Source organism: Poecilia reticulata, chromosome 11 (genome assembly GCF_904066995.2).
Source record: "Poecilia reticulata chromosome 11, P_reticulata-male-v2, whole genome shotgun sequence".
NCBI lineage: Eukaryota > Metazoa > Chordata > Actinopteri > Cyprinodontiformes > Poeciliidae > Poecilia > Poecilia reticulata.
In genome coordinates, this window is record NC_088840.1 from 4176186 (window position 1) to 4202164 (window position 25979).

Here is a 25979-nt window from a genome sequence, read left to right on the forward strand (position 1 = left end):
GAGTGTGGCCTTGATTCTTTTGAGAAATACTTTGAACTTAAAAAAAAAGTTAACCAATTGATTTCAAACCCCAATATTTATAATTCATTTAATAATGAGCGATGCAATAAATTACCTGGGGGTTTGTCCACTATTAAAAGCCATGCCCAGAAATCAGATCAGGTTCTTGAACATAAACAAGTGCCAATCTGTGATTATAATCTTTTCATAACCAATACTTTAAAGTGAAAACAAAATCAACTTTGCTTTCATCTTCCATCAGAAGTTTATTTAATTTTATAAAGGTCATTTGAAAATTACCACGTAACTGTAGCCTGACAAACCAGATTGTCACACCTCGTTTAAGCATTTTTGTATTTTATATTGAATTTCGTAAATGTCTTTATTTAATTATTAGGTTTTGCTTTTATGTCCTGATTGGAGAAAATGAGTCTGTATACAGTTCTATGACCTGGAGGTCCAGTGGCCCCCTTGTTCCCGCCTTGGGGGCACCACTTTGAAAGAGCTGTTAGTTTTTCAGATACAACTGCTGTAGACATAGAACAACATCCAAAACTACTTGATTTCCAAAATATTATAGAAAAGAAGTTGATACTTCCTGTGCAGAAGCATCAACTTGGTACTGCCAACATTCAATGTGTAGGTATAAGTTGCCACAAACTGTAATTAATTCTATCCTTTCAGTGCCCTAAAAAGGTCGTGACTGAGGCCCCCCCTGTGCAGATCCCCACACCGACACCTACTAGTGCAGAGCAGCAAAGAGGTCCTCAGGCAAACTGCTCCTGCCCTCCAGGGGCCAAGGTAACGCAACGTCCTGCTTTATCTCTTTCTGTAGCCATGTCGCCATGCTTAAGAGGGAATCCTTCATTTGAAAGATTTCAGAAGACCACAGCGTTTTTATTCCCCACAGGGAGACGTCGGAGCACGCGGTCTTCCTGGTCTAAAGGGTGACAAGGTCATCTCTCGACGCAGTATCATAGTCTGATGTGAGACACAACAACAGGCGTCGTTATGTCCATTCAGATGCTTACGGTGTGAATGTGCCTACTTTTTTCAGGGTGACTTTGGCCCTAAAGGTGCCATCGGGCCACCGGGCATCAAAGGGGAAAGAGGAGAATCTGTATGAAAATTTTAAAGTGTACACTTTCACGTCTGCATTTTTTTTCAAATGAAAACAAAACGGCTAGACTTGAAGTTATATAATTTGATAAAATGACAGCTTCAGATTCATGTTGCTGTCCTGAACAATGTAGGACAAATTGAAGTTGTTCCACACTGCATGCCTTCCAACTGTTCCTCTTCTCTTCCAGCCTCGATAATAATTGATCCTTATCGATTAATTATTTGCAGGGCAAACTATCCTCTGTCAAAGGTGACAGAGGGGAGAAGGTAAGTGAACTGGCCTGGCATGCAGACTGAGCATGAGTTTCATTCTAACACATATATGTCTGAGTTTTACATATTTAAAATGCATGTGGACAAAAACTTTCCAATATATATTCTATCTACCAGCTCTTCCTGACATGCTTTTTTATTATAGTATCGTATTTTAGTGAGTGTATATATATTTTTATATATACATATATTCCCTGTAAAGGGACATTGCAGAAACAGACTTCAATGTATTTCATTGGAATTTTATGTGATAGACCAAGTGCTGCATTACTGTGAAGTTGACAGAAAATCATATGTTTAGCTTTTGTATTCAGCTCCATTTAAATGACATTTATTGCTGTGCTGTGTAAATAAAATTTATGATGAATTTAATTTAAACATTAATTTCATCATAAAAAAGAGATTTAGTACTAAATTTGTAAAATACAAGAAGAACAGCATGTATCTGAAACATCCCTGATATCAGCATCAAGACTAAAATGCCATAAGCAGTCATATCTTTGTAGATTATAAGAACTCTGAAATTTTGTCCCCGATTTTCATAAGATTTTTTTCTATGTTATAACTACCATTTTTTCATCAAAGTATTGACTTAAACTCCTATATCTTGCTGAAAAGTTAATTGGAAGTTAGTTTTGTCTTATTTTAAGTGCATTAAGAGATTTGCATTAAAAACTAGACCCAAAATATTTGATAAGATTTAGTTTTTTGCTGTGTTTTAGAAAGAAAATTGGAAAGAAGGTTAAAAAATGGCATTTGTTATTATGTCTGTGTTTAAAACCATTAACCGTTTCTTTTTCATTTTTGGCGGAAGTTATTAAGAGTCATTGTGGAAGGTCCAGAGAGCCTACTAGAGCCCTGGCCTAGTCAAAACCCAGACCTAAATCCCATTGAGATTTTCTATAGATGCTCTGCATCATATTTGACAGAGTTGGAGCTGATGAGCAAAACTGCACATGTTCAGATTCCTCTGGGGGGAAAAAAATAAGAAAAACTTTGATCAATTTCCTTCAATTTCACAATTCTGCTCTACTTTATATCACATAAAAGTTAAATTGCTGCAGGAAAAGAAACTTATCTTTTGATTCCCGATCCATTCCGTTTTTATCCATCCTTCCTGTTGGGAAAATTTTCCTGCTTTGACAGCAGCATTAAAGTTTGATTTAATGCCCTCGCACTTATTCGTTATATTCTGCTTCAGCATCTGTCTTCCCTTTTTTCTACGAGAACGTTGCAATTTGCTCCTGTAAACGCTTCTAAAAATAGAAAAGGAAGGGGGAAAAAACCTAAAACTAAACTCAGGACGTGCGACGCCTCCGACGTGCGGGTCACGGCATTTTGTATTTATTAACTCGGGTCTGAAAGTGAATTGGCTTCGCTTTGATTGCCTCCAATTGGACCTGCAACCAGCTGCAGCAGGTGATTCCCTGCTGCAGATGACGTCCCATCGCTCATGTCTTTGGATCTCAGCAATTAAAATAAGTGCCGTGTGTTAATATGAGCCTGAAATAATTAAAGGGCAACCTTCTGTGACTTGTAAAGTGGTTTATGGAGCAGAGGGAAGTCTTGCGGCGTGGTAAGACGCATGGTGTACCGTGTAATTTGGGAGCCATTAACTCTCACCCAGACCTACTTTTTGAAATTCCTCTGGAGCAGAAGGTGACATCAGCGAGCAATCCCACAATGCATCTCTGCGAGGACAATGGGGAGCTATTGTTCCTTGAGTCTTGGGTTCAAACCTGTAACTAGACCACAGTGGGTCTTGGTCAAACTTTTCAACACATTCTGGCCATCCAACTTTTACTCAAAAGTGTTTTGTTTGTCTTCGTGTGACTTTGTGTGTTTTACTCCCCGTTCTCCTGTGTGATCTGTTAACCTCATGTATGTGTTTCTAACTTCTTCAGTCGTCTGTGATACTAGCAGGTCGAGTTCCCGACGGTTCGCCTTGGTCTGCATGCCTGTGTCTGCCTGAATGATCCTTCTGAACTTTTATTTTCTGTTTCCAGGGTGATAGAGGCTCTATAGGGTTAACAGGTTCTCCTGGACAAAAGGGAGAGAAGGTGTGGACCTGGAGATATGGAGGCCTTATTTTGTTATTATTCACTCCGAGGCTTAAAAAGTTGTGGTCTGGTAATAAATACATATCTATTTTCGTTCCGCAGGGCACTGGTGGTGTTCCTGGTATTGATGGTCTAACTGGTGACAAAGGCGACAAAGTAAGATGTAGACCATTTCTAAATGCTGGTAAAAAAAAAAAAGTACAAGTTTTTAGAGTATGCTTTAAGAATGTGTTTGATTTTTGTGTTTAGGGCGAAGCAGGCAGGGCCGGAGCTGCAGGGTTACCGGGTCCAGCCGGACAGAAGGTAGGTAATCCGTTAGCAGTGGGAATCTATTACTATCTCAAGATTCCATTTGGTTCCTGTTTCTGAGATCACAATTTTATTGAAAATTGGTATTTGATAGGACACTCAACAAGCTTTTACAAGTAAAACTAGGGATGTACTGATCTTAAATTAATATCTGTGTCCGTCCTGATATTGAAAAACATTCTGTGCCTGATCCATAAGGGCAGATCTATTCTGTTTAATTCTATGCTTTCTGCCCTCATGCTTTATTATTTATTTTACATTATATTTAGAATTCCTAGTTGCATATCTGAACATTTTGAAAGAAGTTTGCTGCATGTTTGTTACATGTTTAACCAAAGTAGGCAACCTATTGTTTTTGTCAGTTTCAGTTTCTTTATTTATTTTACATTGACTGTTCTACTACTAATTGCACAGATTGAACAAATTAAAGTTGTTTTTACATGTTTGACCAAGCGTAAGAAGCTATTGGTGGATTTACATGTGATGTGCTGGAGCAGAGTTATCAAATAAATGTTTAATTCAATACATTTATGTCTGCGTTCAAAAAAAGAAACATTTTAAGTTCATCCAGAACAGTCTTTCTGTATTGAATCGGCCGATACTAAACCCCAGATATTGATATTAGTATCGGTATTGAAAGTGAAAAAAGTTAATTGGTGCATCCCTACTTCAAACTATGCTACTTATCTTTCTTCATTTTCCATATTTACAGAAAATGCTCACATAGTTCTTGAAAAATGTTTTGTTTATTGCAATAGATGATTCATTTTGTTCTGCAATCTGAAAATAGAAATACATTTTAGTTTACTTTTGCTGGCTTTCATAATAAAACATTTTATGTCGTTCATATTTTGAAAATTCTTTGCAGCTCAAGGCGAGTTTTATTTTGCCATAGGGTCTAAACTCTCTCTCAGCAGTTTTCAGTCAGTCAGCAGAGTAAACTGCAATGACACAGTGAGTTCATAAGTCCTACAAATATATTTGTTCATGTTATGTTCTTCAGGGAATCCAAGGAGATGCAGGAATTCCAGGTGCGCCCGGACCGAAAGGCGTCTCTGTGAGTAACGTGCTTCTCCTCCATCAGATAAATCTACTGATAAACGTACTTTAGTTGAAAACCGTCTACGTGTTTCGTTTTAGGGAAATTCTGGTGTGAAAGGAGAAAAAGGAACTCCAGGAGCTGGTGTAAGTTAATATGGGCCCAAACTTTTTAAAAGCAGAACCTTTGCTTCCCTCATTTTCTTCCCATTTCCAACGGACACCAGAGAAATACTCATCTTCACAGTGCAGCTATCCCCCCAGCATGTCTTGATATTAAAACCGTGATTTTAGGTTTTTACCTCCACCAAACTCTAAATCCTGATAAGAGACGGAACTTTCTGAGAAGGTGAGATCATGTTTTTTTCTTTTCCTTGGAGGAATTGAAGAACTGAGGGGCGTAATTGTGCAAACAGATGGAGTTCACTTGATTCACTCTCCATGCTTCCTGTCTGGAATACTACGGGGGCGTTTGGAGCTTTGTTGATGTCTGAAGCTTTCCTTGAGAAACTTTCTGTATATGTTGCTGCTGTTGGGATATTAGATTTCACTTCAGGTTGCTGGTAAAAATGTCCTCTCAAAAGTCCGTAGGTATGCTATTTTCAGCTGTCAAAATGTTCTTTATCATTAAGCAAAATGCATACAAGCAATTTATAACAATCACTTCTATAGGATGCTAAGAGTTCAGAATTACAACACTGATTGCTTTGCCATATTGCAGGATGCTGTTTAAAAGGTTTGGGAACCTTACAGCTGCCAGGTTAAAGTCTGTCTGGAGCCAAACAGTCAGTCAGTCATTGAACAATTTCCTGTTGGTGGAAGCTACTGGAAAAATACTTTCCTCTGTAAAGTGATAAAGGAAACAAGCGGTTTTTAAGACACATGTGGCAGATGTTTAAGACGAAGAAATGTGTTTTTGCCACACATATTAGTTCAGATTAATGACTCCCACTTTGTTCCTAGAAACATTATGTACTCATTAGGAATGACCCTAACCTTGTTTTGATTTCGCTTTTCTTCCCATAAAAAGCTAACAGCCACTTAGATCTTGTTAAGCTTTATTTTCTCCGCTTTGACATTTTTCCAACTCCGTGCTTCAGATCACACATCATTTTAGTTTCAGGACCTTGAATCCCCAGGGATTGCACTGATCTTAGATTTTATTTTCCAATTTTTGATCACCAGTTTTTATTTGTGAAACACTTTGATGCTGTTTTTAGCAGATTATTAACTTTTATGCACTTCCAGATTCTATAAAATGCTTTTCATCTACTGTTTTTTTTTTCAGAATCTGAACACTGATTTGTTTAAAAAAAAATGTTTGGAGTAAAATGAAATGTAAAGTTCTCATAAACAGATGAACAATTCAGAGCTGTCTTTCCTTACATTGTGCAGTAAAATCCTCACAGAGTTCTATATTAATAAATCCAAACTAAAACAATATTGTATGACTTTTACAAGACAAATTTAACTTTGGAATCATAACTTAAAACTTCAAAGACACATTTTGGACTATTTACAATCAGCCTTATTGTCAGTTTTAATAATACCCCTGCTAATTTTCCTTTAAAAACTGTAACATAAGAAGTCCAGTTAAATTTATTTGTAGAGCACATTTCAGCAACCAGACAGTTCAAAGTGCTTTACGCCATAAAAACGTAATACAGTAGCCAGAAGAGAACATGCAAATAACACCACAAGGACTTTTTCTGCCCTGAGAAAAAAAAAAAAAAATATATATATATATATATATATATATATATATATATATATATATATTAACCAAAGTAGGCAACCTATTGTTTATGTCAGTTTCAGTTTCTTTATTTATATTACATTGACTGTTCTACTACTAATTGCACAGAATGAACAAATGAAAGTTGTTTTTACATGTTTGACCAAGCTTAAGAAGCTATTTGTGGATTTCCATGTGATGTGCAACTCTTAGCATTTTGGCTAAGAGTTGCAAGTCATTTTTTTGTTCTTTTTTTTTTACATTAGGGCCAGAGATGTCATTGCCTCACTTTGTGAGAAAGCAGTAGCTAGCAGTAGTTTTACATAAAGAAAAAAAAGGGGAAAATTATTATGGGACTCAAATTTTAAACTGGTTTTAGCATCATATACAGGTCCTTCTCAAACAATTAGCAAATTGTGATTAAGTTCAATATTTTCCATAATGTAATGATAAAAATAAAACAAAACTGTCATATATTTTAGATTCATTGCACACCAACTGAAGTATTTCAGGTCTTTTATTGTTTTAATACTGATGATTTTGGCATACAGCTCATAAAAACCTAAAATCCCTGTCTCAAAAAATTTGCATATTTCATCCGACCAATAAAAGAAATGTATTTTAATACCAAAAAAGTCAATCTTCAAATAATTATGTTCAGTATTGCACTCAATACTTGGTTAGGAATCTTTTTGCAGCCTTCAATGCGGCATGGAGGCAATCAGCCTGTGGCTCTACTGAGGTGTTATGGAGGCCCAGGATGCTTCGATAGCCTTAAGCTCATCCAGAGTGTTGGGTCTTGCGTCTCTCAACTTTCTCTTCACAATATCCCACAGATTCTCTATGGGGTTCAGGTCAGGAGAGTTGGCAGGCCAACTGAGCACCGTAACACCATGGTCAGTAATACCAGTGGTTTTGGCACTGTGAGCAGGTACCAGGTCGTGTTGAAAAATAAAATCTTCATCTCCATAAAGCTTTTCAGCAGATGGAGCATGAAGTGCTCCAAAACCTCCTGATAGCTGCTGCATTGACCCTGCCCTTGATAAAACACAGTGGACCAACACCAGCAGCTGACATGGCTCCCCAGACCATCACTGACTGTGGGTACTTGACACTGGACTTCTGGCATTTTGGCATTTCCTTCTCCCCAGTCTTCCTCCAGACTCTGGCACCTTGATTTCCGAATCAAGGACCACTGAGCAACAGTCCAGTGCTGCTTCTCTGTAGCCCAGGTCAGGCGCTTCTGCCGCTGTTTCTGGTTCAAAAGTGGCTTGACCTTTGACCTGGGGAATGCAGCACCTGTAGCCTATTTCCTGCACACGCCGGTGCACAGTGGCTCTGGATGTTTCTACTCCAGACTCAGTCCACTGCTTCCGCAGGTCCCCCAAGGTCTGGAATCGGCCCTTCTCCACAATCTTCCTCAGGGTCCAGTCAGGGTCTGGTCATTGTGCAGCGTTTTCTGAACCCTTTTTCCTTCCTACTGAGGTGCCTTGATACAGCACTCTGGGAACAGCCTATTCGTTCAGAAATGTCTTTCTGTGTCTTACCCTCTTGCTTGAGGGTGTCAATGATGACCTTCTGGACAACAGTCAGGTCAGCAGTCTTACCCATGATTGTGGTTTTGAGTAATGAACCAGGCTGGGAGTTTTTAAAAGCCTCAGGAATCTTTTGCAGGTGTTTAGAGTTACTTTGTTGATTCAGATGATGAGGTTAACTGCTCGTTCAGAGAACCTTTTCATGATATGCTAATTTTTTGAGACAGGGATTTTGGGTTTTCATGAGCTGTATGCCAAAATCATCAGTATTAAAACAATAAAAGACCTGAAATATTTCGGTTTGTGTGCAATGAATCTAAAATATATGAGCTTAATTTTTATCATTACATTATGGAAAATAATTAACTTTATCACAATATGCTATTTTTTTGAGAAGGACCTGTAGTAACAATGAGCACAGACAGAACAACTATCACTACTAAAACACCAATCTCTGTTGGAATTCACTATGTAATGTAGATCCTTACTGTAACTCTGAGAATACCAGTAACCTTCCAAGTTGAAAGCTAAAAAAATGTACAAACCAGCAGAGCAACATTCAGCCTTTGTGTTATCTGTTGAAAGTCCTGCTCTCTCTCGCTCTCCTGCAGCCTCAATGACCTGCAGACATATTGTAGAAAATACAGTTTCCTGTGGAATATCTTCTTGCATATTACCTGTATTAGTTCAACAGTAGTTCCTGGAAACAGAGGTTCCTGGATTTTCTAAATCTTTTTTAACGATTAAAATAAACTATTTTCTCCTACCTCTGCTTGAAAACATTTGACACAAGCCTTGTTTACATTTTAGGGTCTTCCGGGTGTAGACGGATTGCCAGGAAAACCCGGACTACCTGGAAAAGATGTGAGTTTAGTCAAATGATCGAGGTTTTGTTTTTACAAGGAAACTTTAATTTAGATGTTCTGATTTTTTATATTTTTTTTTGTCTCTCAGGGTCTGAGAGGACTGGCTGGAGCACCTGGACCAAACGGGATCAAAGGCAACAAGGTTTACACACCTTCCCGCTGCCATTCGCATCCCATTCTCAGGAATAGAGAATACTGTCTTGAGCATATTGTCAACAAGTCGAGCTGATATGACTATTTTAAACTGGATATCTTCCAAGGCTTCCCAAACGTACAGTCTGCTCTCACCAGACATTCCTCAGTCTCCTCTTTGCACCATCAAACCCGTCTCGCTCCATTTGTCTAAGAAAATAAAAAGCGGAGTTCATTTCATATGTCTGTAATTACTGGCTTTGATGATTCTCCCAGTGATGCACATTTGCTTGTAACACCACACCCTGCTGTATGTACACATCAGAAGGCGCGCATAGACAGTCCCGCAAGAGTACGTCCACCACAAGTTCCACTTTGCTTCGGCTTACAATAAGCACACAGTTAAATGTGACTCATTTCATGGATTACGGTAGCAGCTGTGTTATTATCACATTGCTTCGTGGTCTTTATTTATGAGGGTATTTTCATCCTGATGATGTTTGTTCTTGCGTGAACTCTGCCACAGGGGGAGAGAGGACTTCCTGGATTACCTGGGGATGTGGTGAGTATCAACAAAGTAAAAAAAGTTAAAACGACTGAAGTTAACAGTTGTTTACAGTGGTGAACAATTTATTATCTTTTTTTATGTAAGTTGGACATTGAGTCTGTAATAAAATCTATCTAATAAATCTAAGTAAAACTGATTACCATTTAATTTAGGCTGGTTAAGCTTTGAGAGTGCTTGAGGTATTGCTTAAATGAATAGTTCAGAGATTTTTTTTTAAAGTGGGGTTTTGTGGAATAGTTCTGAGCAGTCAGTTCTCTACCCACTTTCTGATAAGGATCAAGGAGACATTTAAAAAAGCTTGATGTACATATTTATTTATCACCAGAAGACTGAAATAAGTACCACTATTTAGCATGTAATTAAAGCTGCAGTATGTAACTTTTATAAAAAAATGTTTTTTTTTACATATTTGTTGAAACTATCTATATGTTGTGACTCTGTAGTATGAGACGGGTAATCTGCAAAAAAAACGTTTCTCTATATTCTCCAAGTGCTCTCAGTTATAACTAGAAACAACCAATCAGAGGCAGGAGACGTGGCTTAGTTACACTCTGTGTATTGACTCATCACCCATATTTCTCCCCCTTCTCTTGTTCTCTGCTATACTGCAGCAGGGAACAGGCAACATGTGCTAAATCACCTGTTGTGATTTAGCATTCACCTGTTGTGAATGCTAAATCTAATTAGCATAGCCACCAATGATGCTAGGTAAATTGTTTTCCTGTAATAGCTAGCTGTTTCTCCACTATTAGCACATTTAGCAGCGAGTACATGTGATCGATTGACAGCGCTAAGACCCTCCTCCGGGCTCCGATTGCTTGTTTTTTGGTCAGAAATGGTTCATCTCTTCATACAGCAATAGCAGCTCAGGTAGCAGGTGAAGGAGATCGATCTTTTCGTAGATTATCTGTCTGATAGTATACTGTCACGACATGATGACAGCTTTAACAAATATGTAAAAAAAAAAATTTTAAGTTACATACTGCAACTTTAAAGTTTCCACTTATATCATCTCATCAGTGAGTTGTCAGGCTTTTCTGGCACATTAATGTTTTTTGAAATGTAAAAGTAACCATTACTTGAAATATTCTGATAATTTATTTGCTTTTTATTTACTATTAAAGGTGCAACAAGAAGGCCTACGAGGTGAAAGGGTAAGTTACTAACTGCTAAGAAGCATATTTCAACTATTTGGCTCATGAACACAAAGATTATTATTATGTGATATTTTTGTCACCAGCATCCACTACATTGTGCGTTCCAGCAGATTTCTATGCTTAGTTATTATTAATAATAAATAGCATAGTCAAGTCACAACAAATAAAACTAATGTCTTTTAAAGTCATGTTTTTGTTCTTGTGAAATATGAAGAAAAATAATATAAAGCAGAATGTTGGGCACACACAAAGATAACACTATTAATATATATATTAAAAACAGCATTAATAATGTACTGTACAGTAAGGACAAAATTCTAACATGAAATACTGAGCAGTTATCAAAAATAGCATACAAAAGAATGTGAAACTGAGTAGAATAATTATGGAAAGATGTAACAAAATATGCATGTGTATTTGTGGATTTTACGACATCATTTACAGTACATAAAAAATAAAACTACAAACATTGGAGATGTGCTAATACTATTTGAAGTTCTATTTCAAAAAAGGTAAAACTAGTTCTGAGTGTGAGTTTTAAATTGGCTGTCAGAATTTTAAATCAAATTAAAAATAAGATAAACTTAAAATACAAAAGTATATAACTTTCTAGTGGAATTATAATATTTAAGCATATGGTAGCTTATGATTATTAGTATTGTTTAAACCTTTTGCAAGTACATCTCTACTTATGAGACAATAACTGGTAAAGAATTTATCTTCCATGCTGTATTCCAGCCAGTTGTTTCTGGTTGGAATACAATTAGCATGGCCGTGCACAGACCAGTTAGCATGGTGTGCACCAGTGGTAAAGGGCCTGTATTTATAGCACTTCATCAAGCCCAGAGGACTCCAAAGCACTTAACACTACTTTCGGTCATTCACACACTGATTCACATTCTGACCAGTTCTGTGACCTGGCTAGCCCTCTCCACATCATTGTCAACTCAGTCAGCTAAACGTTTTTGTGATTTTGATGGATATCTAAATGTCATGTCCAAATCCTGGGCTTAAACTTAAACTAATACTGTTGTATTAGGTGAATACAAATTTCCAACTGAGTTTTATACAGGACTTATTAAGTCAATAAACCAAATACCCGCCACCTAAGATTAGCATTGGGTACCGTCACAAACTCTAAAGTGACTTTTTTAAGTCTGGGACCAGACAGCTAGCCTCTGCCACTCTACCACCTTAGTTTATGTTTTTATAAATCTCTATATACCTCATACGTCCATATGCTGCTCTTGTTTCAGGGAGAGCCTGGACCTCCTGGGCCTCCTGGAGCAGACGGTCGACCAGGACCAGCTGTAAGAATTACTTTTTAGCTTCTGACTTGTGATGTCAAGAGAAAAAAGACTATTTGACTGTATATCCCACTCAGGCTGTATTCACTCTGACTAATAATATGTTTCTCAGGGTCCTGCTGGTCCACCGGGTCTGCCTGGTGAGCACGGCGATCCTGGCCAAATGGTAAGACTTTGACACAGAACTTAAATGTGACTAATCTGGTAGTATAAGCTACTTGTACATACAGTACATACATAAATCTTTTCTGGATCGAGGTGTCTGCATTGTGTATTAGGAAAAGGCATCATAGTGGTTAACATTTTAAATTAGCATGTATATCCACAACATAGGCTTCACAAAAAAAATCTAATGGATATTCTTTTTCAGCAACATTAGCAAGACTGACAAATGTATTAGAGACATAATTCTGTAGAAGTATGGATGGACCACACAAGTGTTATCATGTAATGTTATCATGTAACAATAGTATGTAATTACTATGTTATTACATAATTATGACTACATTATAAAGTAATGTTATTACTATTACTACAAAGTTACTTTGTTCTTACATAGTAGTAACTATGTTGTCACATTGTAGTAATTATGTTGTTAAATAATTATGTTGTTACATAGTAGTAGCTTTGTTATATAGTGGTTACTTTGCTGTTATTACATAGTTATATGTGCTGTATGTCAAAATTTAAAGTTTCTTATTCAGCTGGCGATAGAAGGAAGAATCAAACCAGAAAATACATAGAGCTAAAGCAGTCCTGAAGAAAACTTAGCTAGGGTTTAAGGCATTCAGGAACAACTAATACAACAAACAGTATATTTAAATCTGCACAACTCCAAAGTCATGTAAATAATGTAATTATTGCAGTTTTCTTAAAAAATTCCTAAATAATAACTTAGACCATAATAAGGTGGTTGTGCCGGCTTATCATTTATTATTTGAAATCAAACCAAATCACCACTCAGCTGTTTAATAGCAACTCTTTAGAGCTAAGATATATATATACCAAACAACATTTCTATGTACCTTTATTTCTCCAGAAGATGGTATGATATGTCTGTATTTTGCACGCACAGTAAGGTGATTGTTAAAAAAAAACATTATATCATCATACACCAAGTCAAGCACAAAATAGTTAGATGGGTTGATTTTTGATATTGTTGATATTTTTCAGACATTTTCTTCTCAGCAGCAGAGTGACTAAAGTACAAGAAGACAACTTTAAGATTAATCTAAAATGGTTATAAATAAATAGTTGATATCTATGTGGATAAAGGGTTACTTTGAGAAACCTTTTTATCAAGCACATCGTGTGTTCACTTTGGAAAAAAAGTGAAGGTTTTATATGAACTTGCCAAGCATATATTATGGTCCAACGAAGCATTTGGCTTTTCCAAAGATGGACGCTAAGTGCTTCTGTCCCAAGACAAAAAGGACCTTTCAGATTGTCGTCAGAAATACGCCAAAAGCCCGAGCTCTGTTATGGCATGGAGTGTTGTCGGTGCTCTTAACAAAGGTCATTTAAACTTCTGTGAGAAGAAAAAGGTCATAGCTATCAAGACACATTAGAATATTTTAATCAGCAATAACTGTGTATATTGATGTATTTACAGGGAGTTTGCGACAACTGAAAGCTGTATTGCTTGTTAAGCCAAACAGAACATCCAATATTGGCTTTCTCCAGTCTTATAAAACTTAAAATCTTTTTAACATTAAAAATATCAAAACACACAAGAATTATTTTGTGAGCACATCATGAAAAGACAATTTTGTGCATTAGCTCTGCTTGGAAAGAAAACCAAAAAAAACATTTTGAAATAAAATCTGCCCGTCCCTGAATCTGTAAAGAGACAGCAAGCCAGATAAATGCTCATTTTAAGCTAAAAAATTATGATCATTCTTTAAAAAATTAAAACTCTTGATATGCAAGAATACAACATTTAACTGATGAAATTTGATGTTTAAATGACATGCAAGAGAATTTCTGATGTGGGAGGGAAATTGAGACATAAGGACCCTGTTATGAGCACCTGACTCATCAGTAACAGTGTGTTGGAATGAAACTCCTCAGCTGCTCAGCTGGACAGTCCAAGTTTCAGAGAGGCCTTGCTTTGATCCCACCAAGACTTCCCATGTTAAATTGATAGTATTGTGGTGTTTTGTTATTATATTGAGAGGCTGAGCAGGAAATGAAAACATGTCAGAGGTCACCACATCTAGTACTGGTAGTTGGATATTCTAAAATGCTTAATGTGAAAAACACATTAGGTGAAAAATGTTGTTTAATGTCACTAAACAGCATTCAATAATTAGCTAAATTGCCTGCTGTGATGAGTGAAAACTCCAGCTGGAATCATTGTGTATTAAGTAAATATCAAAATTGGCAAAATTAAATCACCACTTTGCCGAGTCTATGTGGTAGTTCTCAGAATTTGTGTTAATTTAATTCTTTTGATAAGGCATTGAGTAGTTTTAACACTTGAAAGAGTTAAAACTAGGTGTATCCCAATAAAACTTTTTCACTTCCAATACGATACCGGTATCACAGCTTTGAGTATTGGACAATGCTGATGTTGACCCGATACGATATCAGCATGAATCATATTTACTTTTATTGTTTATTTTGGGGTGAAAAGATATCAAAAACAAACTTTCCAGTTAGAGGAAGAAAATGAAACAAGTTTATCTTTATTTCCTTTTTTGTTTGTTCATTAATTATTTTACCACAGATATAGCCATCATCGGCTTTTGCAATATTCAATTCAGCTCAGTTCTATTCAGTTTATTTCTATAGCTCTAATTCACAACTTTGAGGCAGTTTGCCAAAAAAGTAATTTAAATTCAATCATACAAAGATTCCAATTGATCCTAATTACCAAACAGCACATTAAGCTCTGTTCATCTATTAATTTTTTAAAAAAGTTTTCTTACAAAGAGAACTCAACAAGTTGCATGTAGTCATTGCTGTGTGGCATAGGGAAAACCACACCTCACACAGAAAACCCCAACTTTGATGTAAACGGACAAACTTGTAGGTGTTATTTAAAACTTCTCGATATTCTGTATTAAACTGTTAAAGGTTTCATAGTTCTTGAATGAAAGCAGCTTTCTTCAGAAGTGGTTTCCTAAAGTCCCCCCAAAAAAACCAGTTGCACAGGCTTTCCTGTGTGCTTGGAGACGGGAGTTGTTGCTGGTGGATATGAACCTTATTGAATGCTCACTGATGTTCTTCTTTAATTCAATTTTATTCATCCAAACTGTTTCTTTTCAGGGAAAGAAAGGTGAAAATGGCCTGCCGGGAGTTGATGGCCTTCCTGGACCTCCAGTAGGAACAAAATCCTTATTATTACACAAATTTCCTTCCTTTTATAACAAATGTGACACAATAACTTTAGGAATTACAGAATAGTCACAATGGATCCGGTAAAAACCTACATTTTACTATGTGGATGTGTACAAATTTTTGTTTACTTTATATCCTGTTGGTGTCTCTTTTTTTGAGTTTATGCTAATGGTTTACAAAGAATTTGATATGCTCCACCCTTTTAGACCAAAAAGATCAGGCACATTTCATTTTATCTGGCTGGTGTTGATGCTCTTTCTAAAAAGTTGATGTACATAAATCAGTGTCACTTTAATCTATAATAAATCGAGTCTTTCCTGTCTAATAATATCATAAAATTAATGTGTTACACAGTTATGTCAAAGCTTCTTCAAGAATCTAATATTGATGTACTTGTTAAGGTTAGCTAAAGTGCTGACACTAACATGTCGCTAGCATGTTGACTAGCATTGACTCACTAGTCAATATGTATTAATGTGAATTAATACATTTGTTCATTAAGCTAAAACTGGCTTAATGGTTCAACTTCTGTTGAACCATCAGCAGCAGACTGTTTTATAGGGAATGAAGAGAAATTCATGTTAATTAAATAAGTAGCTCCAAAATGTTTGGTCTATTAACACTTTGCTACAATAAGTGGAACATAGACAAAAAATATAAGCAGCAAATTGTGCCAGATTATGTGCTAAATTTATTTGCGGGTAGAAACACCGGCCAAGATTAAGCAAGCAGGAAAATCTGCTACGTGCCGCCCTCTAGTGGCTCATCAGAGCTACTCGTTCACATTTCCTACTTATTAATGCAATCATTTAGAAAGGTACTACTGTAGGACAGCCAAGGCAGCTGAAAAATTCATCATCATCAGTGTGAGCAATTCTATTAAAAACAAACAAAAGAGATCCGAGCACTCTGTCTGACACTCTATTAGTTAGCATGGTAAATATTAAAATTCATGACCGGACCATTAGAACAAGGCTGAAAAGATGTGGTTTGTTTGGAAAGTCTGTCAGGAAAACACTACTTTTCATTATAAAAAAAAATACTGCAGAAAAACTTCCCAGGTTTTCAAAGCTACATCTGAATAAACCACAAGAATTTTATGGTAATGTTCATTTAGACCAAATAAAAGATGTTGGGTCTAAAGGCAGAGCTGTGTGTTTTTTGTTTTTTTTATTTCAGCCCATGTGCACATGCACTTTCTATCTGTTGCAAAGCACGGCGGTGGAGGAATGATGATTTATTTGCCTTGTAGATACAGGATTTTTGTTGTCATTGATTTTGTTTCACATTTCTATGAGGGAACATTGACTCATGAACATATCTGTCATGGGTCTTTAACCTCTGGGACTCTTAACTTTGTTTTTAAATCTAACATTAATAAAATTTTAATCAAACAATACATAGCATGAGAACAATTTAAAAAAAATTAAACCACAATTTCCTCAAGAAAATGAAACTATTGATGTAAGATATTATTTTTTAGGCTCTAAGCCTTAAAATATGGAGAATTCAGTTCAGAAAAATGTATTCACCCTGTTTATGAAAATGATTCAAATATATTCATGGCTGTATAAACATAAAGAAAATGCATGCTACATAATGTCTTACGAGATAAGCTGAAAATAAAAAACTATTCTAAGGGCTCATGTATGTTTATTCAAGACAAAAGAAAATGCTCTTCGGATTATAAATGTTAATAAACAGCAGATATTCAACCATTCAAAAATAATGATCAAGGTGTCGCATTGGGTGCCATATGGAGTAATAAATCTGTTTTGTTTTATACCCAGGAGACCAGATTTATTATTATTACTCTACAACTTGGTAAAAGTCTGGATATTTTTATGTACTGAAAAATAAAAGCTTCACACCTGGGGTGTACTTTGTACTCTTTAATAATCTATACCTGAATGATTGTTGAAAAGTATATTTGTTTTCCATTATTGTAAAAAAAAAAAAAAAAAATCACATTTAATGGTTAAGTACACGATGAAATATCAATTCAAACAATGTTTTTTTCCCCTTCTTTTTAAGGGTCCGCTTGGTCCGCCGGGTCCACCGGGGGGACCAGGACCAATGGGACAGCCTGTGAGTGATGAGCTAAAATCAGTGTTTAACATTGCCTTCTGAAATTGTTATGGAAATAAACATGTATATGGCACAACTGATAGACACTAAAGTACCTCCTGTGTGTTTCCCCAGGGTCTACCTGGTGAACTAGGATTTCCGGGTAAACCAGGAGAGCCAGGAAAACCTGTGAGTTCAGTTTGTAATCCTAAAAACATGTCATTCTGGTTTTTTTAACCTTTACTAAAGGTTTGGAGTTTGTCCTCAGCCACTGTAACCATTTATCTCATGATGTTTTAAGGGAATGCCTGGGAAGGATGGCCTGGATGGTCTTGCTGGTACTGATGGCTCTGTGGTCAGTACAAGCCTTAAAATTCCTCTTTTAACCCTCAAACACCTGATCACAATTGTGTCAGAACTACTTTTTGATATCTATTTTGCTCCTTTTTGTAATCTATAAACACTTCAGCAAGCTTCAGACCCAAATCTAATGGCCAAATGCTTATGGAAACACACAACACAAATGGCCATTGAAGCGTTTGAGGGTGAAAATCAAAGCACAAACATACAGAACTGTCAACATGTGACTGTCAGATTTCTTAAGTTTTTGAAACATTTCAGCATCACAGAAAAGCAAAACCGTGAAATCTGCAATGGGGCAATTGCCTTTCCAAAAGTGAAGCATTTGATCAGTGTATTTTTAATCCGAACTTACATGTGGCATATTGTCTATCATCTGCAAAGAGCTTTTTGCGATTAAATGGATGCTCTCTTAATGTTGATCTTTTGTCCTCAAAGGGGCCCAGAGGAGAACGGGGAACAGACGGTTTTCCTGGAAAGCCTGGACCTAAGGTACCACTACTTCATCTATCCCTGGAACACACATAGACCGAGGGAAACCACATTATGTGTGGCCCCAGGAGGTGGCATATGTTTTCTCCATGTGCAAAGCTGACATTTTGGTGGCTATGTCTCTTATCTGCAGGGTGATGAAGGCCCTCCTGGACCAAGAGGTCCTCCAGGGGAGAGAGTAAGTTCAGACCCTTTCTTATTTAGGACCTGAGATAATTTTATTGAAACAGAAAGTGCTTTACAAAGTCATGTAAATTTCTTAACAGGGAGAAGCTGGGACCCCCGGTCAACCAGGTGCTGATGGTGCACGAGGAGACAGAGGGACTCCGGTAGGAATTAACACCAAAATACTGATTGGAACTGAATGAAAGACCTTTTGTCCAAGCCTAGACAAATTATCTGCAGTATTAGGTGGAACATTACTTGTTATAATACATAAGAGAAGTCACAATGCTAACAACAACTAGCCTGGTCACTAAAAACATCAGTTTTAGCATTTGATTTAAGTTTGGCTTTATATTATTATTACTCCCAGTATGGAGCACAGATGTACTGGAACAGAACATACCACCAGTATTGGTTCACTGCTGTTGACTGCCTGTTGACTGCTGCACTATAATACATTTGCTTTTACCTTGCATATTATTTATTACTGAATTTCAAACGAATACAAGTAAGGTAAGGGCAGCCCCAAAACAGCAGGTAGTAGAGTAGACTACTACCCGTTTGTGGTTTAGTTTGTGTTTCAGTATTCAGATTTTTTTGTGGAATGTGAATCCAAATATTCACAGAAATTTGCCATTTCGCAGACTTTTTCATAGAGCACATCTAAAATAATTGAAGTAAAATGCAGCTTGGGAACCTTAAATATCTGCGCATTATGCTACTTGATGTGCTACTGGTTGGTGTTTGCCAAGCAGCCAATCTAGGAGTACCATTTCTGTTCCTTGGGGCTGATTGACTGATTGACATAAATGGTTGGATCAGATGACCGTGTGATGTCGCATCATATCGATTTGTGAATTCAATTGAAGCCGTATTGTAAACATAATTTCTAGCTGTAACATAGAAAAATTTGAGGGGAATCAATGTTTTTGACAATATAATGAAAACGTTTAAATTTCCCTTTTGTATATTTAAAGCTGATGTGCCAGAAATGTGTGGAAACTCAGTTATTTGCTTCTTCTGTTCTTAATAAAGGGAGAAAGAGGAACAGAGGGACCATTTGGGCCAAAAGGTGGAAAGGGTGACAAGGTAAATGTTGGGAAACACTTCAAGATGGCCGCTGTGGTTGTTGCTTTGTAGTGGCTACACTGAGGTAGTTAGCATGCGGACTCTGTGAACATGCCGTCTCTCGCCTCAGGGTGACGTTGGACCACGGGGACTCCCTGGAGTTCCAGGAAACGTAAGTTGACCACCAGCCATTTTCCATGTAGAGTACAAGCCTCTACTGCAGTTGAAGTTACCATATTCTGTGATGCGTTGTGTTGACAGGTCGCTAATGTCATCCCAGAGCCTGGGGAGCCGGTGAGTAGACACTTACACTTAAAAACACTTTTCTACTGTAATTTTGTGCTGCAATTTTAAACTAATGTTCAGCTGTTCTATCTCACAGGGGAAGCCGGGAGAGAAGGGGGAGAAAGGGGACCAAGGAAAACCAGGAGAATTGGTGATGCTTTTTTTCTTTTCTCTTTTTTTCCCTCTAAGAAAATAGTAAAAAGCACATCTGGTAATGTGCTCACATTTCCACTAGATGTCAGCAGAGACTTTTCTTCAACATTTAAAATTGTCCTGAACTCAGCAGCCTGGAAGCTGTTCAGGACATCATGTACCATTCAGTTCATTAGTTTGTATATTATGTCAGCTTAACACATCACTATTAGTACAGCTTTAATATAAAATGCTGTAAACAAATTGTACCTGTGTGAATCACTATACTTTGTAGTAGTTTACATTAATTACACAACGTTGAGAAACATTATTTACCAACCTTACAGATTTCTTTTTCTTCCTTTTCTTTTGGTCATATATATAACCCAAATGAGTATGAAAACATTTTTAGATTGATGATTTCATTTATTAAGGAGAAAAAAAACAACTTCTGGCTCTACTTTTTGGAAGTTCAATTCCTCTAGCAACACCTGGAGCTAATTACTGCTTGACCTGTATGACCAGGAAATGACTCAAATCGCCAACGTGAAGTTGGTTAAAAGGCCTAGAAAAGTAACTCATTGTGCCCTCGAACTAAGAAGTTCAAGATAAAAAGTTTCTTGACATTTATCAATCTGCAACTGGTCAGAAAGTCTTAGTGGGGAATCTTCCCCAGAAATAGTAGACTTACTGAAGTTACGTACTCCAAGAGAGATTTTTTTATGACTCATTTCAGAAAGAAAAACTCAAATATAACATGGATTTATTACACATAGAGATAAACATTTCAGGCCTTTATTTCTTGTAATTCTGTTTACTCACAGATGTTGAAAACTCCAAATTTCCTGTCTCAGTTACTTGGAATATGAGAGAAGGTAGATTAAAAAAGAGAAACAGAAATGTTGAGCTTGTGGAAAGTGTATTCATTTCTCTGCACTGAGTATTTGGTTGGGTCTAACTTGGCATGAATTACGGCATGGTTCTGCTGAGGTGGAATGGAAGTTCAGATTAGATCGATAGAGGTCAAAAGGTCATATGGATTGTTGCTTCTGGTGTCTCTCATCTTCCCCTCCAGATTCTGGGACACTGATTTCCAAATCAAATGCAAACTTTACTTTCATCTGAAAAGGGAACTTTGAACCACTGAGCAACAGTCCAGGTCATTTTCTCACCTCTGACTCAGTCCACTCCTTGTTAAGTTCCCCCAAATTGATTTTATTTCACAATCCTCTCAAGGTTATCCTTGTTGCTGGTGCACATTTTCCTACCACATGTTTTACTTCCACTGAACTTTCTGTGAATATGCCTGGATGCAGCTTTCTGTGAACAACCAGCTTCTTTAGCAATGACCTTTAATGACAGCTCAGTCGGCTGACTTTCCCAGAAGTCATAGCGAGTTCTGCTGATCAACTCTACCTGTGTTTCCATTGACCATATAATTGTGCAATTTTGAAAATATATTTGCTAAAGGGAGACACGGCAATAAAAAAATAAACTTGTTTTTTGATCAAATGTTTTGGCACTAGGATGAGATTGTTTTTTTTTTTTTTTTGGCTGTATAAAAATTGGTTTATACCGCAAAACTGCAATGGAAAAACCTGTTTCACATCACACGAGTCACACGGTCAACATGTGACTAAATAAAACTTCCAATGAACTGCCAATAAAACTTTTATTGGCAAAAAACAGAAAGAAGCAGTTGGAGGATCATGGCGAGGCATGTTTTTTAATGACTAATCAAACTTATTCATGTGTGATTTTAATTGTGTTTCTTATCTAATGCAAAATTGTATTTTTTTTTGACAGCGAAATATCAGCAAGATATTTGTAATGGAAAAAGGTTCAGTGTTTTGAGTCAATTAGCTGATTAGGGTGCAACAGCATGAGTTTCCTGTATTCAACTTTTTTTTCCAATATTTCAAGTTCCTGAGACATTGGGTTTTGGGTTTTCTTTTTTTTTCATGATTATAATCCTGTAATCATCAAAATCAAAAGAAATAAAGGCTTTAAATATTCCAAATTTTTATTTAAATAAATGTTTTATTCAAATAAAATTTAAATAAAGGCTATAAAACTATGTAACAAACCCATACAGTAAGTGAGTTTCACTTGCTGAAATGAGTGACAAAAATATTGGGCGTTTCCACAGTATCCTAACTTCTTTTTTAATGTAGTCATGCAAAAAGTGAAAAAAATAAAGCTGTCCTCAGGTAAGGTCAGTATCTTGATTCACCAACAAGAAGGTGATCAGATATTACTGGCATCCATGAGGAAGTTCCAGGGCCCACGCCCCTCTGACTGGAAAGAACACAGAGGTCCTTCTCAGATTTACCTGAAAATATGTCTGGATGAAAATATTCCAGGGCCTGAGGCAACCTAAACGCTTTTTGTTGTGAGATGGCACCTGGCTCAAACATGACTTGGATGAAGGTTTTGGACTCCACTAGTCAAAGTCTGGACTTTAATCCCACTGAGATTCTGTCGAATGACCTTCAACTTGTCCTTCACATTCAGGAAAATCCCTCCAGTTTTATAGAAATGAACCAATTCTGGAAGAAAGAGCAGGCAAAGATTGCTCCAGTGTGATATTTCAGTTATCCCAAACACCTGATGGCGGCAGTTGTCACCCAGGGCGGCGCAGGCAGTTTTCAGGTGAAGGGGTGGAAATTTTTGCAGATAGTTTTGTTTGTTTAGATTGTTCTCTCAATAAAAAAAAAATCATAATTTGAAAAGAGCATATTATAGTGTCATATTTTGTTACATTTGTCTGATATTACAGTTTGTATTTAGGTGTGGATGAAAAGCAGTACAAGTTTTTGAGTATGGCAGGTCAAAAGTGCCAAATTAGAAAAAAGTAACTTGTGATATCATTATTTAAACGGGTCGTTATTCATTTAAACAGATGACAATGCAGAATTAATTTGTTATATTTTGAATTAATTATATATGCCTCTATTAATTTTTTTTTTTTTTTTTAAAGCTGCAGTATGTAACTTTTATAGAAAATATTTGTTGAAATTGTCACCATGCTCTGACAGTACTCTGCCTTCTCCCAGTGCTAACTAAAAACAATCAATCAGAGCCTGAATGTGCTGGCAGTCACAATCTCGCGCTGCTCACACCGCTCCATTTCCCTGCCTTGCTCTCTGCTACCGCCACAGCAGATACTGTTCAGGCTAGTTAGCATAGCCGCTAATATTGGCCGATAAAAGCTTTTCCGGTAACAGTAAGTTGTTTCTCCGCCCTCTATTAAATGTTTTGATTTTGTTTAGAAACGACATATATTTATTTGAAGATTTAATCAATTCATATTCCTGCACTGTATGGAGAGTGAAGAGTGCCAAAATACAGTAAATAAATAAGTTATGAAATAATTATTTAAATGTCATTCATTTATTTTTTTTAAATTGGCACCATTCTCTCTCCATACATAAGACCCTGAATGCCTTTTATTTAGAGCTACTGTAATTCTTACAATTAGGCCTATCACGATAAACGATAAATCAATTAATTGCATGATAAATTAAACATATCGACCTCATTTTAATCATCGCCTTTATTGTTTCTTCCTGCCTTTTTTTTCTGTTGATGACACTGAATGAAAAAAGGCTCAGCTCGGTGCTCTCCACTGACCCTCCCTTCCTCATTTCCTTTGTGCAATGTCCAGCGCACACTACAGAGCTGTCGGCCGACTGTCGGCCCATTTCCAAAACCTGAGAGACACACTAGCCTACATAAACCCTAGATATAACGGTTCGATCGGGTTCGTCGTGCCGTGTGGTGTCCAACCACATGGGCACAAAGTAATGGCTACAAGTCCAGTTAGCTTATTTTAAAATCAGGCATTAATCAATGCTTTACTAGAATCTAACTGTGATGCATGTGGCTATAGAGTCAGCGTAAAGTCCTGACTGACTGAAAATCATTATAACCCATTTATGTCACGTTAACGAAGAACAGCTGAAAACTTACCGGGTTTATCAACTGCGGTAGCAATTTGGCTCCAACTCCTCCCCTTGTCATTTCTATATTCTTTGCACAAAAGGTTGAATAAACATTAATGTTGTTTCCACAAATCATCTCCAATGTCCGCTGGACTTCGGTTGCGCCGTATCAGCTGGTTGGGATTCCCTCCGCAATTTCCTCTCAGAAAGCAGGAGGAGAATCCACGCTTTCTGATTGGCTACCTGTCAACTTCAGCGTTAAGCCCCCAGTCGGGGAAAATCCCTGATTTAGATCGGAGCGGCCACGACGATCTACCATAACACACCACACACTGCAGGATGATCGGTTACGAAATCACCAGCGACAATCTTAGAACGGCCAACGATCTAAGATTGTTGTAAGGAGAAAATAGGGGCAAAAAATCGTGTAGTATGAACTATTGCATTAGGTAGTCGGATTTTCTCCATTTAAATATAGTGATTACCGTAGGGCAATATAGTATACAGACTTCATAATCTGCACCCTTTTGGTTGAATGCAATATTTATTTCCACTTTGGCTTTATGTTGTCTAGTTTTTATTCAAGTACGTTTTTGTTAATGGAGACTGAGAATCCATTTTATTTTTGGTTTTTTTATTTATTTAGTTAATCAGTTCCACTGTTATGTGTTCTTTTGAAAATAAAGTGCATCTATCTATGGCAGGAAATCGCATGCATTATTAGTCATTTCGATTAAATCAGTGTCAAAAGATCTTGAAACAATATTATCGTTTATCGCAATAATCTTTTAGACAATTAACCGTCCAGCAAAATTTTTTATCGTGACAGGCCTACTTACAATGCAGATCTGCTAAAATACGATGTTTCCCTTCAGGGTCCAAGAGGCTTACCAGGTGAACAAGGTTTCCAAGGACAACCAGGACCACCTGTAAGAACCCCATAATGTATTTTTTATATAGCTCTATCATTTTGTAGGAAAATTGCCTGATTAGCTTTTGGTTTTTTTAGGGTCCAAAAGGTGATACCGGACTCACAGGGGAGATCGGCCGTGTAGGAGACCCTGTAAGCTGTTTTGGCTAAAACAAGTCTTCCATTGAGAAATAAAATGCGCTCTAGTCATATAGTCAACACTTTTATGCTTATTCCCAGGGTCCCCCTGGTGCGGCAGGATCTCAGGGACCACGTGGTGCACCAGGAAGTGTGGTAAATAGCTTTTTACATTTACTCCAAATCTCTTTTCCAACATGAAAATCGATTCAGTTTGAAAACAACCCATTTTTTACAGGGTATTCCAGGCATCATTGGGCCTCCTGGTCCAGCCGGACAGAGAGGAGATAAGGTGAGTGTGTTGTGTCTGGGCTGGATGTCCTCTGTTTTTCTGCCAGTCCTTGAATTTGTTTCACCACATCAGCAGCGGGGAGAATTTCTCTTTTTGTTTTATAAAGCATTTATTGTCCCTCTTGGTCCTTTTGTGACATTAAAACTACAACATAATGTTCCATTTTCCCATTTCACCTGCTATGATGTGTGTTATCTCTTAGTGGATGTCACAGTTCAGCTTTCAGACTTTGAGTCAGTGATGAAAATCAGTCATCAGAGATTAAATCGGCTGTGAAAAAAGTGGAAATGACACTGAATTCATAATACAATGCAATAAATAGATTAGGAGCACCTGATTCCCTGTAAGAGCTCACAACAGACAGTAACGTTGCTTCTTCTTTTGATTCAACCGTTTGTTATAGGGAGAGCAAGGTAAACCAGGACAACTTGGTTCCCGAGGCCAACCAGGAGAGCCTGGTATCATTGGACCTCCTGGAGCACCTGGCAAGGGCAAAGATGGCCAAAACGTAAGATTATTAATTCATTTATGTCATTTCTTTTCACTCTTTAGATCTGTTTAGTTGCTAATCTTTTAATAATCACAGCAAGATGTTCCTCTTTCAAGTGTTACAAGTGTTTTGCAGCAGATATCCTGGTATATCTGTGCTTTTCTCCAACAATATTTGTTACAGTGTAGTAAT

At 37.0% G+C, this 25979-nt stretch overlaps 1 protein-coding gene across 1 annotated transcript in view; it reads left to right on the forward strand.

The window, feature by feature from the left end:
• col22a1 (collagen, type XXII, alpha 1) overlaps positions 1-25979 on the forward strand; it is a 73188-nt gene that overhangs the window by 25939 nt on the left and 21270 nt on the right. Inside the window, exons 9-39 of the mRNA XM_008421352.3 lie at positions 685-801; positions 911-955; positions 1058-1120; positions 1351-1389; positions 3402-3455; positions 3558-3611; positions 3705-3758; positions 4768-4821; positions 4905-4949; positions 8883-8936; positions 9027-9080; positions 9597-9632; positions 10763-10792; positions 12052-12105; positions 12215-12268; positions 15373-15426; positions 17479-17532; positions 17647-17700; positions 17813-17866; positions 18310-18363; positions 18497-18541; positions 18630-18692; positions 19564-19617; positions 19727-19768; positions 19858-19890; positions 19979-20032; positions 24833-24886; positions 24967-25020; positions 25108-25161; positions 25244-25297; positions 25701-25805. Coding sequence (XP_008419574.2) covers positions 685-801; positions 911-955; positions 1058-1120; positions 1351-1389; positions 3402-3455; positions 3558-3611; positions 3705-3758; positions 4768-4821; positions 4905-4949; positions 8883-8936; positions 9027-9080; positions 9597-9632; positions 10763-10792; positions 12052-12105; positions 12215-12268; positions 15373-15426; positions 17479-17532; positions 17647-17700; positions 17813-17866; positions 18310-18363; positions 18497-18541; positions 18630-18692; positions 19564-19617; positions 19727-19768; positions 19858-19890; positions 19979-20032; positions 24833-24886; positions 24967-25020; positions 25108-25161; positions 25244-25297; positions 25701-25805 — 1689 coding nt within the window. The remainder of the gene's footprint in view (positions 1-684; positions 802-910; positions 956-1057; positions 1121-1350; positions 1390-3401; positions 3456-3557; positions 3612-3704; positions 3759-4767; positions 4822-4904; positions 4950-8882; positions 8937-9026; positions 9081-9596; positions 9633-10762; positions 10793-12051; positions 12106-12214; positions 12269-15372; positions 15427-17478; positions 17533-17646; positions 17701-17812; positions 17867-18309; positions 18364-18496; positions 18542-18629; positions 18693-19563; positions 19618-19726; positions 19769-19857; positions 19891-19978; positions 20033-24832; positions 24887-24966; positions 25021-25107; positions 25162-25243; positions 25298-25700; positions 25806-25979) is intronic.